The 18,582-nt window shown below is 34.1% G+C and overlaps 1 protein-coding gene across 1 annotated transcript in view; it reads right to left on the bottom strand.

Annotated features, from left to right (window-relative positions):
- Window positions 1-18,582, bottom strand: part of cep85l (centrosomal protein 85, like) — a 77,069-nt gene that overhangs the window by 41,901 nt on the left and 16,586 nt on the right. Inside the window, 1 exon segment of the mRNA XM_051138132.1 lies at window positions 2,421-3,127. Coding sequence (XP_050994089.1) covers window positions 2,421-3,127 — 707 coding nt within the window.

The raw sequence follows: 18,582 nt of genomic DNA, 5'->3' as shown, positions 1-18,582 counted from the left end.
TTTGGATGAACTAACCCTTTAATGAAGGAGTGCTAAATGCTTAAAACTGATTTCCACCCCATCACTCATAAAAAACAATAATCAAAAGTTGAAAACGGATCAAAAATGCTGCTACGTTTTAGCTCAAAATAAGATGAGGCTTTAAAACAGTGACGGGAAGTAGAAATAGTGCATGTTTTGCGCCCTCTAGTGGTTTCCGTCCCTTACTGCTCTTAAAAACAACAACAAATGAATTCAAGTACAGTCAAATGCATTAAAACTGAAAACATCGGTGAGCTTTCAAATCATATGACACACCACTGACGTGATTCTTAACAGTATGTATTTCTCCTGCAATGAGAGCTGTAGATATGCACTCTGAATAAGATGTATTTCATAAACTGAAGGACACAGTCATGGTTTTAATGAGAATACACACTGGTTTGCTTATAATATAATCAAAAAATGTAATCTTCATTTATTATTTATACAATCACTTGTGTTCTTGTTAATATCTGTGTGAATGTATTTATAAATAATTGTACTCATAAATGGGAAGTAATTAGTGTGCAGTGCAGGCACTTGAGAAACAAGACAATGAAAGCGAGCGCTGCAAATAAAACACTTCCACTGATAACAAGATGTTTTTGTGTTTCTTTGTGAGCTGAGTAGAACATTTTGAGTCTCAATATTTCAGTCCTGCAGAGTCAATCTGGAACAAACACTGGGTCTTTACGTCTAAAAATAGACAATTGGCTTAGGAGACTATAATCAACATGAAATCAAAATTTGTTAATGCATGCTCTTGGTCATATTGTGCATGATTCAACAACGCACAGTCATAACCTTGTTCTGTCTCTAAAATGACTTTTCTTACCGTTTGACGCCAAGAATACATTTTTTTCTCCATTGTGCATTACCTCCATTCTGGTAGGTAATGCACAGTTTTCAGAAAATACAGTTTGACGTTGACTTTAAAGCTCAATTTCAAATGAATTTCAATGCAAGTGCAATACAAGTTCAACTCTACGGCATTTGAGACATGCTGGTCAATACAGCAAATAATCTGCACTCACCTCATTATACTAATTTTTAAATGTATAATTTTTGAAATATTAAATCTATCATCTATTAAATTCATAAATTTAAATTGACAATTTTTTAATTAATATGTTGGAGGTAAGGTAAAAATAAAGAAATAAAAGCTGAAATAAAATATAAATATTCAATAAAAAAATAATAAAGAAAGTAAAATATTTCAAAATATTTAAATTATAATAAAGCTGAAATTAAATAATATTAGATTAAAAAAATGAAGCTGAAATAATAATATAGAAATAATAAATATTGGATAAAAACAAATAAAAAAGAAAAAAATATTTAGATTTTTTTTAAATAATTTAGAAATAAATTGAATTATTAATATAAAAACGAATAATAATAATAATAATAATAATAGAAGAAATATTTATAAATATTGAAAAAAAAACTTACAATGACAAAGTGAAAGGTAAAAATGACAAAAACGAATTTAATAAAATAAACTAAAATTTAAATTTAAATAAATAAGTAAAATGTAAATATTCTGTCTGTCTGTCTATCTATCTATCTAAATATTAAATTGTAAATTTAAATTCATAATTTCACATGTAAATCTTTTAAAAGAATATGTTTGAGGCCAAGTAAGAATTTGAAATAAAGCTGAAATAAAATATAAATATTAGATTAAAAAAATTAAATATAAAAAATATAAAATAAAATTTAAATATGAGATGAATAATAATAATAATAATAATAATAATAATAGAAGAAGAAATATTTTGAAATATTTTAAAAAATTAGAACAAGGTAAAAGATAAAAATGGCAAAAACAGTTAATAAAATAAAAGTTAAAATGAAAACTTAAAAAAAAAATCTAAATAAAGCTTAAATATAAATATTAGATGAAAAAACTAACAAATAGAGAAATTATTTAGAAATATTTGTAAAAATCTGAATAAGAAAATAACAGAAAAATGACATAATATAAAATGAATACAATAAACTAAAAATTTTAATAATGAGTAATAATAATGAATAAATAATTACTCATAATATATAAATAATACTAAATACTGGTGTGGATATAAATTGTAACATCCCTCAAACACCATCCCTCAAAGTTGATAAAAAATAAAAATACAAGTTACAAAAAAATATAAAATACAAAAAAATAAATATACAAGTCTGATAAATTAAGCATATTTACATAGGCTAGCCATGACATTTTTTCTGTGGTTTGTACTGTAAACAGAAGGATAATTCACCCTACCACTGTCTCTCCAGCAGAGGGCGCTATGAACCCACTTTTACAAGGCATTTCTTCATTTGCACAGGAGAACCAATTCTGCTTTTTTGCCATTTTTGCATTCCCATTTTTGTCAAAGCAATTGCAAACTGACCTGTGGGAGTTCTGTTTCCTGTCGTAGTCGCTCTCGCTGCTGCTGTTCCTGCTGCCACGATCCGCATCCCTCCGGTCCGGGCCGGTACTCCATCTGCTCGCTCAGCCACATCTGAGTCCGTACGGCCGGCTGGATGGGCGACCCTCCCACGGCCTGGTGCCTGAGTGTGGGACCTCTCTGCCCAGGCCCGGCCAGGCCGATGGTGGGCGTTTTGCTCTCTGGTAAGGCACTATAGGTGAGGTCTAACGTGCTGGGCTTGAGCGGAGAGGAGCAAGACGAGTCCGTTTTACCCAGGGTGTTACTGCTGCCCAGGTCATATTTAGTAAAGTCAGAGTTGGTGGAAAGTTTGTGCAGGCTCTCAGAGAGATAGCCGTCTGAATAAAGAGGGTCCTGTCGGTAGCCGTAGAGCACACTGCGATCCAGGGAGCCGTGAGGGTCCATGCGGTACGACGGTCTCCCGGAAGGGGTGGACTTTTCCTGGCCGGTGAGACGGGTCAGGGAGGACCAGCGGCGCACCGGCCGGGGGTCTTTCATGTCCAGGGGGCTGTCGAGGGAAGAAGGGAGCTGGCAGCTGCTCCAGGGGCTGGTGGGGGCAGAGGGCGCGCTGAGTTTGGAGCTGGACGGAGATGGCATGACGTGGGCCGTGGGGATGGGACCTTGCGAGCGCAGAGGCTGGAAGGACAATGTGCCGCTGGAACTGGAGTGGTCTGGAGACAGACAGAAAGAGAGATTTTAGGCTTAACTAACAATGTTAATTTTCCTCCTAATTTCAGGTGTTAGTAGAAAACAGAACTTTAATTTGAATGTAAACACATTCTGGGTGTCACTGCTTTACTCTCAGCAGGAAAACATTTGCTATGGATGAACAAAGAGCGCCCTCTACTGAGTGTGTGTCTTAAGAGGTCATTAATTATGAGGACTTTATTTATTGACCATTTCACAAGATCCACCTCCTTTGGTTTCTGCTACTAATTCAGACAAGCTTTACAAAATATCCAATGGAAATGAACTACATGTTTCCATGAACAACAAAATAAAATAAAATGCTTAGAATAAGTATAAAATCTTTGGGTATTATTCTTATGTGGGCTGAGTGAAAAAAAAATAAAAATAAACCATCATAAAAATAAATGAAAGGGCTATAGATAAGTCTTAAAATAACTGGATATTATTTTTACATGGGCAAATAAAAAAAAAAAAAAGTGAAATAAAATATAATAGAATAAAATAGCAATTATAAATAAGTGCTAATTATGATCAGCTATTATATGAAGGCTGGAATGAGTGAAAATAAATACATAAATAATCTTTTTAAAAATAATTGCATATTATTATTATTATTATTATTATTATTATTATTATTATTATTATTATTATTATATGAATTGAAATGAGTGACAAAATAAAATAAAATAATAAAATAAAATAGTGTTAAGAAAAAGTATAAAAATCTTTGGATATTATTTTTATGTGGGCAGAGTCCAAAAAACAAAACAAAACATCATACTAATAAATAAAACTGTTATAAATACTATTAAAATGATCGGATATTCTTTTAACAAGGGCTGAAATAAAATAAAATAAAATAAAATAGTGTTATAAATAAGTGTTAATAATGATGGGATATTATTCTTATATGTGCTGGAATGAGTAAAAATAAATAAATAAATAAATATTAAAAAGTGTTAAAATAATTGGATATTTTTATAAGGGCTGAAATAAAAATAAATAAAAAATAAAATAAAATAAAATAGACTAAAATAAGTATTATAAATAAGTGCTAATTATAATCAGCTATTATTCTTAAGAGGCCTGGAATGATTCAAATAAGTAAATAAGGGTTTAATATAATTGGATATTATTCTTATAAAGGCTGACATAAAATATAATAAATTATAAATAGGTGCTAAGGGCTGGAATGAGTAAAAATAAATAAACACATGAATAATCTTGTTAAAATAATTGGATATTATTATTATTATTATTATTATTATTATGTAGACTGAAATAAGAATAAAATAAAATAAAATAAAATCTTTTTTTCCCCTCAGAACTGTTTTAACGCCCTTGTCCCAAAGGTATTACACCGAGAAGTTTGGAGTGACACAAGCCTCTGTTGATGATCACAGGAAATGAGACATACTGGAACACAAACGGAGCATTTCACATTCCATTCTTATTCTTCCTGAGAGACAGCAGTGTTTGAAACTAACTGGATAGAGATGACCTAATACTGACCCCACCCAGAGTCCTCCAATACCCCATCATGCACTAGAGATTCCCCTGATCACAGCCTCTCTTTCAAGCTTCAAAAACACACCACAAACACTGCGAGAAAACAAGTCATGATAAACCGTGACAGAACTCATCTGACTGTGAGTCACTGCAGGAGAAAAACACTCATCAAATACACCAGCCTTATAGAAGATCATCAGACTTCAAACCTAACTTTAAAGCACTTATTTTTGTCATCTGTCTTTCTGCTATTCCCCTTCCTCTCCATTCACATGCCACCTACTCTCTCACTTTCCCTGTTCGTTACAAAAACTCCTTGTGAAACGATCTAGTAAACCACAGTCCTATTAGAGACACCTGACTGACTTTTAGAGATCATATCAAGTAATTCTGAACTCTAGATGTCAATTTTAAGTCATAAGCAACCTTATTGACTAACTTCTTATGCTAAAGTAAACTTATGCTTATCTATACAGAGATCTGAACAATGCATCTCTTTGTTGGCACGAGAGAGTCTGCCAACAGAAGACCAGCTGGACACAGAGGAGAACTGAGACAGCACATTCCACAGAAGAGACGGCGCTCTTGCAAATGTGCATGTAATGTACACACATACAGTACTCAACAAACCGTCAAACAAATCCCTGGGAATTACCTGGTTTTCCAGACTGACAAGACTACTCTCACTTTTGCTTCAAGTGCGGCACAATGCAACACACTCACTTGTGTTTGTGACTACTGCATCACAAAGCTCACCAGGTGTAAATATGGATTTCTGACGATTGAGTAACTGGATAATTATAATACATTTGTTTGAGGTAATACAGACCTCAAAATAATAGCAATGAAGCAATAGTAATTAGTTCAAATAAAGTTTTCAAAGCAAATAAGCATATAGTTTTATTAAACAAAACCGTTCAAATACATAATGCATTATAAATAGTAGAGCTAATGTACATTATGTATCATAACAAATGACCGCAGAGGGCGACAACGACTACTGACTAAACAACATTTAATTCAGGTTAATATTTGGCCATTTCTTTACGACAAATGCTACAGCCATACATCTTCAGACTGATCGATCTATCTAGCCAAGCCTAATAACTTGCTAATCATGCTAGACACATGCTAACAACATGCTAGTAACTTGATAATCATGCTAGAAATAATGTTAACAATATGTTAATCATGCTAAAACAGGCTAGCAACATGTTAGTTACTTGCTAATCATGCCAACAACATGCTTTCATACTAGCAACACGTTAGAAACATGCTAACAATATGCTAATCATGGTAACTACATAACATTCTAACAACACATTGGTAATATGCTAATCATGTTAGAAACATCATGAACATGAGAAACATGCTAGCAACATGTTAACAACATGTTAACCATGGTTAATCATGCTAGCAAAATTAGTAAAATGCTAATCATGTTAGAAACATCCTAACAACATGCTATTCATGTTAACAACATGCTATTCATGTTAACAACATGCTAATCATGATAACAACACATTAATATGCTAATCATGTTAGAAACATCCTAGCAACATGCTATTCATGCTAGAACATGTTAACAACATGGCAGTAACTTGCTAACTGTTAACAACATGCAAGTTAGAAACATTCTAGAAACATGTTAATCATTCTAGAAACATGCTAACAATATGCAAATCATGCTAACTACATGTTAGCAACATGATAATCTATCATCTATCTATCTGGCTGTCTGTCTGTCTGTCTATCTATCTGTCCATCTATCCGTCTGTCTGTCTATCTATCTATCTATCTATCTGTTTATCTGTCTATCTATCTCTCTCTCTCTCTCTATCCGTCTATCTATCTATCTGTCTGTCTGTCTATCGATCTGTCTGTCAGTCTGTCTGTCTATCTGTCTATCCATCCATCCATCCATCCATCTCTATCCATCTATCTATCGTCTATCTATCCGTCTATCTATCTATCTGTCGGTCTGTCTGTCTGTCTATCTATCTGTCTATCTATCTATGTATCTATGTCTATCTATCTGCCTGCCTATCTATCTGTCTGTCCGTCCGTCTATCTATCTGTCCATCTGTCCATCTATCCGTCTATCTATCTATCTATCTATCTCTCTCTCTCTCTATCCGCCTATCTATCTATCTATCTATCTCTCTCTCTCTCTCTCTCTCTATCCGTCTATCTATCTATCTGTCTGTCTGTCTATCGATCTGTCTGTCAGTCTGTCTGTCTATCCATCCATCCATCCATCCATCTCTATCCGTCTATCTATCGTCTATCTATCTATCTGTTGGTCGGTCTGTCTGTCTATCTATGTATCTATGTATCTATCTGTCTATCTGCCTGCCTATCTATCTATCTATCTATCTATCTATCTATCTATCTATATGTCTGTCTATCCATCCATCCATCTCTGTCTAACTGACAGAGCATTAACTTCAAAACATTCAAGCTTTAAGCTTTAAAACTACTGTAAACTTCAATCTTTTTCAGACTGAACTGTCAAACTTTTAAAACTTTCAGGTCAGGCTTTATTAAACCAGCTTCAAAGTTTGTCTTGAGGCTTTGAGATTTTATTTTGAAATCGTGATGAACAGTTAGCACACTGACAAAAATTTACCTTACAAAGCTGATGAAATGGTGCACATTGTGTTCCCAGATGAATGTTGTAATAAACCCAAACTCACAACAAAAGTCAGAGATGGAGTTTGAGACGCTCCACGCATGTAAATGGTAACAGTCCTGCATCGCATATATATTAATTTAATTGTAGCGTTTGTGAAATTAAAATAGAAGTTACAAAAAAATGCTTTATGATGATTTTTAAACAGGTTTAATATATCATGCAGCCTTGGAAAAACGGTCTAATAATGCATTTCATGAATTCTCATCCGTGAAACGCGCCACTTCCAGTATTTTGCCGGTTACTCGTCACGGGCAAAATGCAATCAAGGATTTTTTCCAACAAGATGAGTTCTCTCATCCCTAGTTTTCTCTGAGCCTTCAAAATGCTATTTTCAATGTAAACGAACAGGCACACGAAAAGTCCACGAAAATGGTCATTTTGAGATGAACTACTTCATCTCTTAGGAAAGGTAAAGTGAAACAAAAAGCAAGAAGTGAAAATACTCTTGCAGTGTATATTTATGTCAATATGAAATTCTGACAAATTACAAAAGCACAGCTAAGAAATGCTTTCAGATGCAAATGCAAATAAACAAATGCAGTTTGTTTCTTTCTGAAGGAGCAAATGAGGAGGCGTAAAATGTGACAGACTGTTTACAATTTGAGGGGTTTATGTGGAAAACACACATACAACTCTTTAAAATGGAAGTGAACAACATAAACCAGACATAATGAACTATTCTATGCACACGCTATGATTTCATACTGAAAACCTGCCGTTTTCAACATGACAAAAGAATTTTACTGTACAACATGTTCACTTTCTATCCTTATATAGTCAAGTGGTCTCCAAACCTCCTTAAATTTGGAGTGCCGTGTCGTAAAACGGGCCGGACGGGCCATTCCAGAGAGGTTGGATTAAGCTGCCCAGAATAACCTCATCTGGTTCTAATTTACACTGGGGTGGAGGAGAATGAGGCAGAGCAAACCAGGACTGCTGAAGCCTTGGGCTACGGGTGCTCCAGTCCCTAAATTCCCAGCAGGGGGGTGCGGAACAACCCACTGATGAGCGTCTGCTGTTTATCATCAGTGCTGAATAAATGTGACAACCGGGTTTGAGATCGGTCTATGCCAATCGATCAGCATGGAACAAATCAGGGTCAGATTCAAAACATTTCAAGTAAAATCAGTTCAGTGTTGAAGCTCTTGATAGCAGAGGTGAGGAGGAATCAGGGTGGGCTGATCTGTGACAGGTCGACATCTCCCTAGGTATGAATTGTTGTGTTTAGGTCGTTGAACATACTCTGTGCACTTTCATGTGATCTGGGTTTCTTGCTGTGTTTCTGTCGGATGCGTCGTGATAAATGCAGTGTGTTTGTATCTGTGGAATTCTGAAATGTGGGTCACCGAAATCTACAAAGCTCTTCCTCCTACTGAGATCATGCCATTTATAAATCATCAAAAACATTTTTTTCTTGCAATACCACCTGCATTTTCTGCATGTTTTCTTACCTACTTTATTTGTGACAAATTTCTCTCAAAAAGCTTTGGATTGAGGATGGATATGTTAGAGGAAAAATGGATGGATGGATGGATGGATTGATGAATGGTTGCTTTAGAGGAAAAATGGATGGACATTATAGAGGAAAGATGGATAGATGGATGGATGCACACTTTAGAGGAAAAATGGAAGGATGGATGGATGTGTTGGAGGATGGATGGAAGGATCTGTTGATGGATGGATGGAAGGATGGAAGGATCTGTTGATGGATGAATGGATGGATGGACGGACAGATAATTTAGAAAAAATGGTTGGATGGATGGATACTTTAGAGAAAAAAAATGGATGGAAGGATCTGTTGAAGGATGGATAGATGAATGGATACTTTAGAGGAAAAATGGATGGATGGATGACAGATGGATGGATAATTTAGAGAAAAATGGATGGATGGAAGGATCTGTTCAAGGATGGATGGATAATTTAAAAAAATGGATGGATGGATGATGGATGGATAATTTAGAGAAAAAAATATGAATGAAAGGATGGATGGATGGATCTGTTAGAGGAAGAATTGATAGATGATGGATGGATACTTAAGAGGAAAAAAGGATGGATGGATGGATGATGGATATTTTAGATGAAAAAGGGATGAATGATAATGGATGGATGGATTCTTTAGTGGAAGAATGAATGGATGGATACTTCAGAGGAAAAATTTATGGATGGATGGAAGGATGGATGGATACTTTAGAGGAAAAATGAATGGATAGATGAACTGTTGGATGAATAAATGGATGAATGAATGATGGGCTGATGGATTGATGTCTGGACTGACGGATGGATGGATGGATGGAAACTTTAGAGGAAAAATTATTGGATGAAAGGATGGATAATTTAGAGGAAAATGGACAGACAGATGGAAACTTTGAAGGAAAATGGATGGATGGATGGAGACTTTAGAGATGAAAAATGCACAGATGGATGGAAACGTTGGAGGAAAATGGATGGAAGCGTAGATGGATAATTTAGAGGAAAAATAGAATGAAAGAAAAACAGGCAGACAGTTCAAAAAAATAGAACACATGATGGAATGACAGAATGTTAAACAGAACAATAAATAGGCCAAAAGAATGGCAGACAGAATCACTGAATGATAGATAGAACGAACGATAGAATGATAGATAAAATTACAGAAACAATAGACGGACAGATACATACATTTGCCTCTGGTTAGCCTCTGTTGCCACACTAACAGAGTCAAAGATTCTTGACTTGACAATGTGAATGCCTCGGTCGCATCAACACACACAACATTCTAACACCCTTGTGCCACAAACGTCATATCACAACAGCTGTCCACCACCAGCACCCTCCTCAGTAACATGGTTTAGCATGACGTCCATATAGACACTGTCAGAAAACATCTGCAATCTGTGTCCAAATGAGTCTTCAAGCTAAATCATCTCCCTGAGCCAGAGTAAACAGAAAGTTGTTTTATTTCAGCCGCCCTCTCAGCAAGTCAATCAACCCCTCACAGCTGCTCACAGCTGGAACACACGGGTTTATTTTTATTTAGTGCTCGCTAACAAGCAAATGTACTAAGAATTGTTATGTAACAGCATAAAGTCAACTTTGAGCAGCAAAGCAAAAAAAAAAAAAAACAATGAAAACCAGCATGACAGATCAATGAGAATGAGATCAATGCGTTTTTCACAGGATTCCTCTAGTGAACATGTTTTCCATATTCCCCACTGGAGAATACTGAGATGAATTTATAATTGAGGTCTTTAATGAACCACTGGTTTGAAGTGAAACTTCACATGAAAACTTCAGTTCAATGAATCAGTTGATTTTGTTCGTGAATGATTCATTTGATTCTGGCTGATCTGGTTTTTAAGATGACTCAATGACTCAATTATTTGGTTTCACAGTTCAGATAAAAATTTCGAAAAGCAGGTTGAATCTTGTCCTGTACATCACACAGAGCAGCCGTACAACTTCAGAAGACTTGAAATATAGCACATGAGTCACTTTTATGCTACGTTAACAGTGTTGTTGCTCGTAATGATCATATACACTCAACATTAATATGCAACTGCACATGGCTATGAGTAAGTGTACATGTGAGTACTCCATATCTAGAGTATCACAACACACTGTGACGTCTGCTGTCAAATGTGTGCCGCCTGCGTGTGGACTCGATTCTCTTACCACATTAGCACATATTTAGCAACCGCTCTTGGGTTTCACTGCCACGTCTATCACCATTAGTCTGGCGCCAAAAAGACGGTTGCTGGGGACCAACATGGAACTCAAGGGCCTTACTCGTAAGGGCCCCGGGCCAAGATGCGGCTAATAAAAGACAGACATATTAAAAATAGAGAAGGACATGATGGGAGCTTCCTGAATCAGTGATGGTTTCTGGTAACTGCAATATGCAGACAAAAATGGGAAGTTTAAATCAGGGAGAGTGATTATTACTTGTTCACAACATATAAGGACACTGTACAAACCAGGTGATGTCATCAGTGTTGATAAATTTGTCACATGACAATCACAGGTGATTGGCTGGAACACACTACAGATTTCCATCAGACAGAACAGAGTGATAGATAGAACAATAGATAGAATGACAGAACTAAAGATAGAACGATAGATAGACAGAACTTTAAAACGATAGAATGATAGACAGAACAACAGATATAACTGACAATGATAGATTGATAGAACGATAAATAGATAGAACAACAGATAGATAGATAGATAGATAGATGATAGATAGAACTTTATAGTCTTTAAAACAATAGAACGTTAGAACAATATATGGAATGACAGAACGACAGATAAATAGAACAATAGATAGAATGACAGAACAATAGATAGAATGACAGAACAACAGAATGATAGATAGAACAACAGAATGATAGAACGATAGAACAATACATAGATAGAATGACAGAACGACAGAAAAACAGAACGAAAGACAGATAGAAAGACAGACAGATAGAACGACAGAACAATAGGATGACAGATAGAACGACAGAGGATAGAACGACAGAATGATAGAATGACAGAATGATAGAACAACAGATTAACATAATGACAGAATGACAGAAAGAACAATATAATGATAGAACGATAGAACAATAGGACGATATATAGAGCCATAGCTACAACAAAAGAATGATAGATAGAACAACAGATAGAACGATAGATAGAACGACAGAATGATGATAGATAGATCTTTAAAATTATCGAATGTAACAACAATTGAACGATAGAATGACAGAACGATAGAACAATAGATAGAATGACAGATAGATAGAAATTTAAAATGACAAAATGTTAGAATAACAGAACGATAGAACAATACATAGAATGACAGATAGATAAGCAGAATGACAGAATGATAGATAGAACAACAGAACAATAGATAGATAGAGGATGGAATGACAGAATGATAGAGAGATAGATAGAATGACAGATAGAACAATACACTGATAGATTCTAGACTTTAAGATGATAGAATGTTACAATAGAATCATAGAATGACAGAACGATATAGAAATTTAAAACAATAGAATGTTAGAACAACAGAACAATAGATAGAATGATAGATAGAACGATAGAACAACAGAGTGATAGAAATTTAAAACGATAGAATGTTAGAACGACAGAATGATAGATATATATAAAGAACTTTAAACTGATAGGATGATACAATAGAACGATAGATACAGTGACAGAATGACATAGAGTGATAAATATAGACAGATTGAGCGATAGATAGAATGACAGAATGATAGAACAATAGATAGAACCATAGATAGATAATTAATGTCTGTGCTTGGAAACATAGAGGAGATGTCCTTACTCAGCCAAGGCTGCAGAAAACTCTTCCTGACATGTCAGTTCTGTCAGCAGTCAGTATTTCCCGCTCGCTGTTGCATCACCAGCTGCTCAGGATTCCACAGCGACACGCGAGAGTTGATGTAACGACTCCGAGAAGAGGTCACGGACGAGCCTCTAGAAACACGAGCGGCACACTGCAGCAACACCGCTACATGTCATCTGAGCTCAACCGCTCCAGACAGCCAATTACTGACACAAACCCCTCCACATCTAGAATCACTACACCATTAAAGTGGTAGTTCATCCAAAAACGATCTTCCATGGTAAGTGACAGGAGACTTGTGTATTAGCTTGGTAACATTGTTGATGGTGTTAGTGAGCAGACAGACAGATGGCGGTGTATAATCTCCACCAGCCATTAGAATGAATTCACCACAGTGTAGTAAACATGGTCACAATTGTTTGACCAGGAGGAGCACAGCAGTTAAACTCTAAGCTGAAAAAACACAAGCCTCAGCAGAGCTTTAATGAGGACTGAGATGACGCAGAGTGTCTTTTCAAACTGGTGAGGCTAATTATCAGCTTTGGGAGCAGAAATGCTGAGGTGTCTGTGTGCATGTATCTGTACGCACTCGAGGGAACGTGAAGCGCTAACATGCCACTTGATCTTGTTATGAAAAGAAATGACAACTGTGCAGTCATTCACAAACTACCGTAATAGAACTGATCAATGTCTTCCTCTCAAAAGCATCAATGATACAATCCCTTCCTATGTGGTTTTTCACATCCTTCCATCAGCAGCTTTTTAAAGCACTACGGCTGCATCCATATTGATCTATATCCATGTCCAGTAGACATAAGTCTGCCTAGGCTGCATCCTGCTCCGGTGTAATTCGTTTACCTTCTTCCTTTGAGATAAAGTATGTAATACAGTACTAGCAAGTGGCGGTTTCTCATTCATCACACATGGTCTTTCATAGCCTCTCTCTTTGCACAGCGTGTCTCGTTTCATTCATGAGTTTGAGGTAATGCAGACTGGGATGGGCCTTACGGGACGTGGTGAGGAAATTGTCAAGACATCAAAATAAAGGTTGTTTTTGAAGTTAATTTCTTCAAGACAAATGTTGTCAATGGATGTAAAGGAGGTTAACATTGTGACATCTAAAAAAAAAAAAACTGAATCACTAAAACATTTAAATTAAAATGCATAAAAAACTATTTATTTATTAAATATTATTATTATTTTAAAATTATATTATTGTTAATTTGTTCATGTATAAAAAAAATGAATAAAAGAACTAATTCAGTTAAAAATAATTTACTTAAAATGAATAAAAAGTAACAATAATATAATAAACAGTATTTTATATAGTGTTAATTTGATAGTTTTTTAATTAATAAAAACTATTAATAATTTAGTTAAATTAATCATTTACAACCAAATTACATTATTGTTAATTTGTTAATGTATAAATAAAATAATTAATTTTAAATGAATAAAAGAACTAATTTATTTTGAAAATAATAATTTTCTTAAAATGAATAAATAGTAACATTTTTATATACAGTACTTTTTATTAATTATAGTATTAATTGTATTCATTTAAAGTATATATATATATATATATTTATTAAATTAATAAAAAATAATTTAGTTTAAAATGATAATTTACTGTACATGAATAAATATTAACTATTTAAAAAAAATAATATTTTTATTTTTATACAGTATAAATTTTATTAATTTAAAGGTAAATTGTCATTTTTTTAAACAATATTTTTATTTTTTTAATTAATAAAAAGTATTAATTTAGTTTTAAAATAATAATATTATTATTATTTAAAAATTACACTTAATTTGTTAATGTATAAATAAAATAATTACATTTTAAATGAATTAAAAGACACCTTTAGTTTAAGAATACTTTAAATGAATAAATAGTAACAATGATTGAATAACAAATAATACTTTTATTTTTAGATAGTATTAATTCTACTAATTTAAAGGTAAATTATTATAAATCAAAAGATTTCTTTTTTTTTAATTAATAAAAAGTAATAATAAATCATTATTACTTTTTCATTCATTTTAAATTTTATTATGAATACAATGTCTGGATATAAATATGCCAACAGCAGGGTTACAGTGACACTTACAAAATAAAATACAAATTATTAAAAATATGAATAATAAATTAAAAGATAAAACCACACCTTAGTTCAGTTAACCAATAATATATTTTTATACATAGTATATTTTTCATTTCTAATATCAACTATTCACAATAAAACTTTTTAACTGATCGATTACTATGCAAAAATCACACTAAAAAGGTTGACATTTACATTTTTCCTCTACTGAGATACAAGAAAAAATGATAAAAAGAGAAAATTACCTCTCAACACAAGCATCATGCAGCACTTTAACCTTCACTTGAAAACACTGCAGATCACAGACGAACGATTTCTTAAGATTATTAGGTAGCAATTAAGAAACAAACGCAAGCAAACCTGCATAATTGTTCTCCTCTAATATGCCTTGAATGTTAGGTCGTTCAAATTGATAAATCTAAATATGCAACGATCGGCCTCTCATCCATTTCTTTTGCGTCTCAAATTGTCCAGTTTTCATTGGCTAGTTACAGTTCTTTGTGACGGTTTTTCACACAAACATCACTCCAGACCTCATACTCGAGCGCACTGCAGCTGGAGCCTGATGACAGACGTTCCAGCCCTCAGGGAGCACAATAACAGAGACCTAACGCACAGGATCACATTCACCACAAAAGGGCCATCGTCACAGCCGTAATGGCTTACATGTGATTCCAAACAGATGAAAGGAGGTCAATATAAAGGAAGGTCTATGTACAAGGTCCCTTTATGGCTGAGCTGTGCCAGAAAACATATGGAACAGTTTGGATAAAATGGTGAAACAGCCCCGACAAGACGAGAATAAACCAGTCTGGTGCTGAGACGAGAGAGGATTTGCCGCTGACCTCATTCATTACAAGAGAAGCCGCTCTCCTTTTCTACATCCACGGTCTTTCATCAATTAAACGCCAATGAATTCAAGAGCTACACATATTACAGACTAACAAAGCTTAAATTTTATTCAAAATGTTACTTAAGCTGCAAATCAGCATATTAGAATAATTTCTGAAGGATCATGTGACACTGAAGACTGGAGTAATGATGCTGAAAATTCAGCTTTGCATCACAGGAATAAATTTAAAATATATTTAAGTAGAAAAGAGTAATTTTAAATTGCAATAATATTTCACAATTTTACTGTATTTCTGATCAAATAAATCAGCTATGGTGAGCATAAGAGACTTCTTTAAAAAAAACAACTTGAGTTACAACCACAAATGCTGAGTTAAACAGTGTGTTCAAATGTGACTTGGGGAAGCCAAAATCAGCAAAACAACATTACATAAAATAACTGAGATCTGATCTTTCCCTTTTCCAATGAGGATGGAAAAGTCAAGCAAAGCTTTGTTCCGGATATGTGGAACGAGGCACTTAAGCCCAAATAGTTTCCTTCCTGTGGTGAAGCTACCAGATTTAGTAAATTTAACATGAATTGTTACTTGCGTGTGGCCTTTGCGAGTGCAAGTGACATTTCATATGATTATGAAATTACGGATAAAGTTAAAACACACCAGTGATCTTTCCACGAACTCAAAAACTATATATTTTATAGTCGTCGATTAGAGGTGCTAACCTACTTTTTTGAGCCTGGCCCTTGGTACGTAATTAGAGAAATTACCTAATCTCAGCGGGGAGGTTTTTCCACAGGACTACATCTCAGTGTTTGAAGAGCTGAAAGCTCTTATCTGGTTCCTTTAAGGCAAGAGGATTATCCTTTTTGCAAAGCAGTGCTGGATTTCATTCTGTTTTTCTATGAGGGTGGCGATATGACTCATGTTCCAATGCGGCAGAAGTAAACAAAAGTCCTGCTTCAACATCTATGATTAGAGATGTTGAAAATCAATTAGTCTGCATGCTGTCTGAACAATTAATCAAATAGTTAGTCATAAGGAAGCCCTGAATAAATTATAAAGTTGTTGTTTTTTTTTTTTACTTGTCATGACTTCTTAAAATCGCAATGGCACAGGGCGAAAAAATAAACACTTAAAAATCCAGAAAAAAATAAAACAAGGCAAAAAAGCCTGAGACATGAATCTGCAAAAATATTTTAACTTACAATAAATGCCTTCAAATGTATTGTTAAAGATGATAGCAATAGTCAAGCGCACTAATTAACTAGCTGGTTGGACAACTAGTTAACACTTTTTGTTAAAGATGATGAATTTGTTACCAAGTGCTACTTTGATTGTGATGCTGATCTAAAAGAGATTAATTTAGAGTCAAACAAGAGGAAATAGTCAAGCTCACTAATTAACAAACTCGTTGGAAAACTAGTCAACATATATTGTTTAAAATGATGATGAATTTGTTACCAAGTGATACTTTGATTATGATGTTGCTGTAAAAAAGATAAATTTAGAGAAAAACAAGAGCAATAGTCAAGCTCACTAATTAACTAGCTGGTAGAACAACTAGTTAACATATATTGTTAAAGATGATGAATTTGTTACCAAGTGCTTCTTTGACTGTGATATTCCTGTAAAAGAGATGAATTTAGAGAAAAACAAGAGGAAGTGGTCAAGCTCACAAATTAACTAGCTGGTTAGACAACTAGTTAACATATATTGTTAAAGACGATGAATTTGTTACCAAGAGCCATTTTGATTGTGATGGTGTTATAAAAAAGATGAATCTAGAGAACAAGAGGAGGAAGTAGTCAAGCTCCCTAATTAACCAGTTGGTTGGACTAGTCAACATTTATTGATAAAGATGAGGAATTTGTTACCAAGTGCTACTTGACTGTGATGGTGTTGTAAAAAAGAGGAATTTAGAGAAAAACAAGTGCAATAGTCAAGCTCACTAATTCACTAGCTGGTTGGGCAACTAATTAACACATACTGTTAAAGATGAGAAATTTGTTACCAAGTGCTACTTTGATTGTGATGGTGTTGTAAAAGAGTTGAATTTAGAAAAACAAGAGGAAGTGGTCAAGCTCACTAATTAACTAGCTGGTTGGACACAACTAGATAACATATATTGTTAAAGTTGATTAATTTGCTATCAAGTGCTACTTGGTGCTATAAAAGAGATGAATTTAGAAAAAAACGAAGTAGTCCAGCTCACTAATTAATTAGCTGGTTGGACAACTAGTTAACATATATTGTTAAAGATGATGACTTTGTTGCCAAGTGGTACTTTGATTGTGATGGTGTTGTAAAAGAGATAAATTTAGAGAAAAACAAGAGGAAATAGTCAAGGTCACTAATTAACTAGCTGGTTGGACAACTAGTTACCAATTAATATTGTTAAAAATAACGAGGCTGTTACCAAGTGCTACTTTGATTGTGACGGTGCTGTAAAAGAAATGAATTTAGAGAAAAACAAGAGGAAATAGTCAAACTCACTAATTAACTAACTGGTTATCAATTAGTATTGTTAAGGATGATGAAAAGAGATTCATTTAGAGAAAAACAAGAGTAAGTAGCCAAGCTCAGTAACTAACTAGCTGGCTGGACAACTAATTAACACATATTGTAAAATGAATTTGTTACCAAGTGCTACTTGGATTGTGATGGTTGTGTAAAAGAAATTAATTTAGAGAAAAACAAGAGCAATAGTCAAGCTCACTAATTAACTAGCTGGATGGACAGCTAGTTAACATGTATTGTTAAAGATGATAAATTTGTTACCAAGTGCTACTCTGATTGTGATGGTGCTGTAAAAAAGATGAATTTAGAGAAAAACAAGAGGAAGCAGTCAAACTCACTAATTAACTAGCTGGTTGGACAATGAGTTATGACTTAGTATTGTTAAAGATGATACATTTGTTACCAAGTGCTACCCTGATTA

The sequence above is a fragment of the Labeo rohita genome, chromosome 20 (genome assembly GCF_022985175.1).
Source record: "Labeo rohita strain BAU-BD-2019 chromosome 20, IGBB_LRoh.1.0, whole genome shotgun sequence".
NCBI classification, from domain to species: Eukaryota; Metazoa; Chordata; class Actinopteri; order Cypriniformes; family Cyprinidae; genus Labeo; species Labeo rohita.
This window is presented reverse-complemented; position numbering and strand designations above follow the sequence as displayed.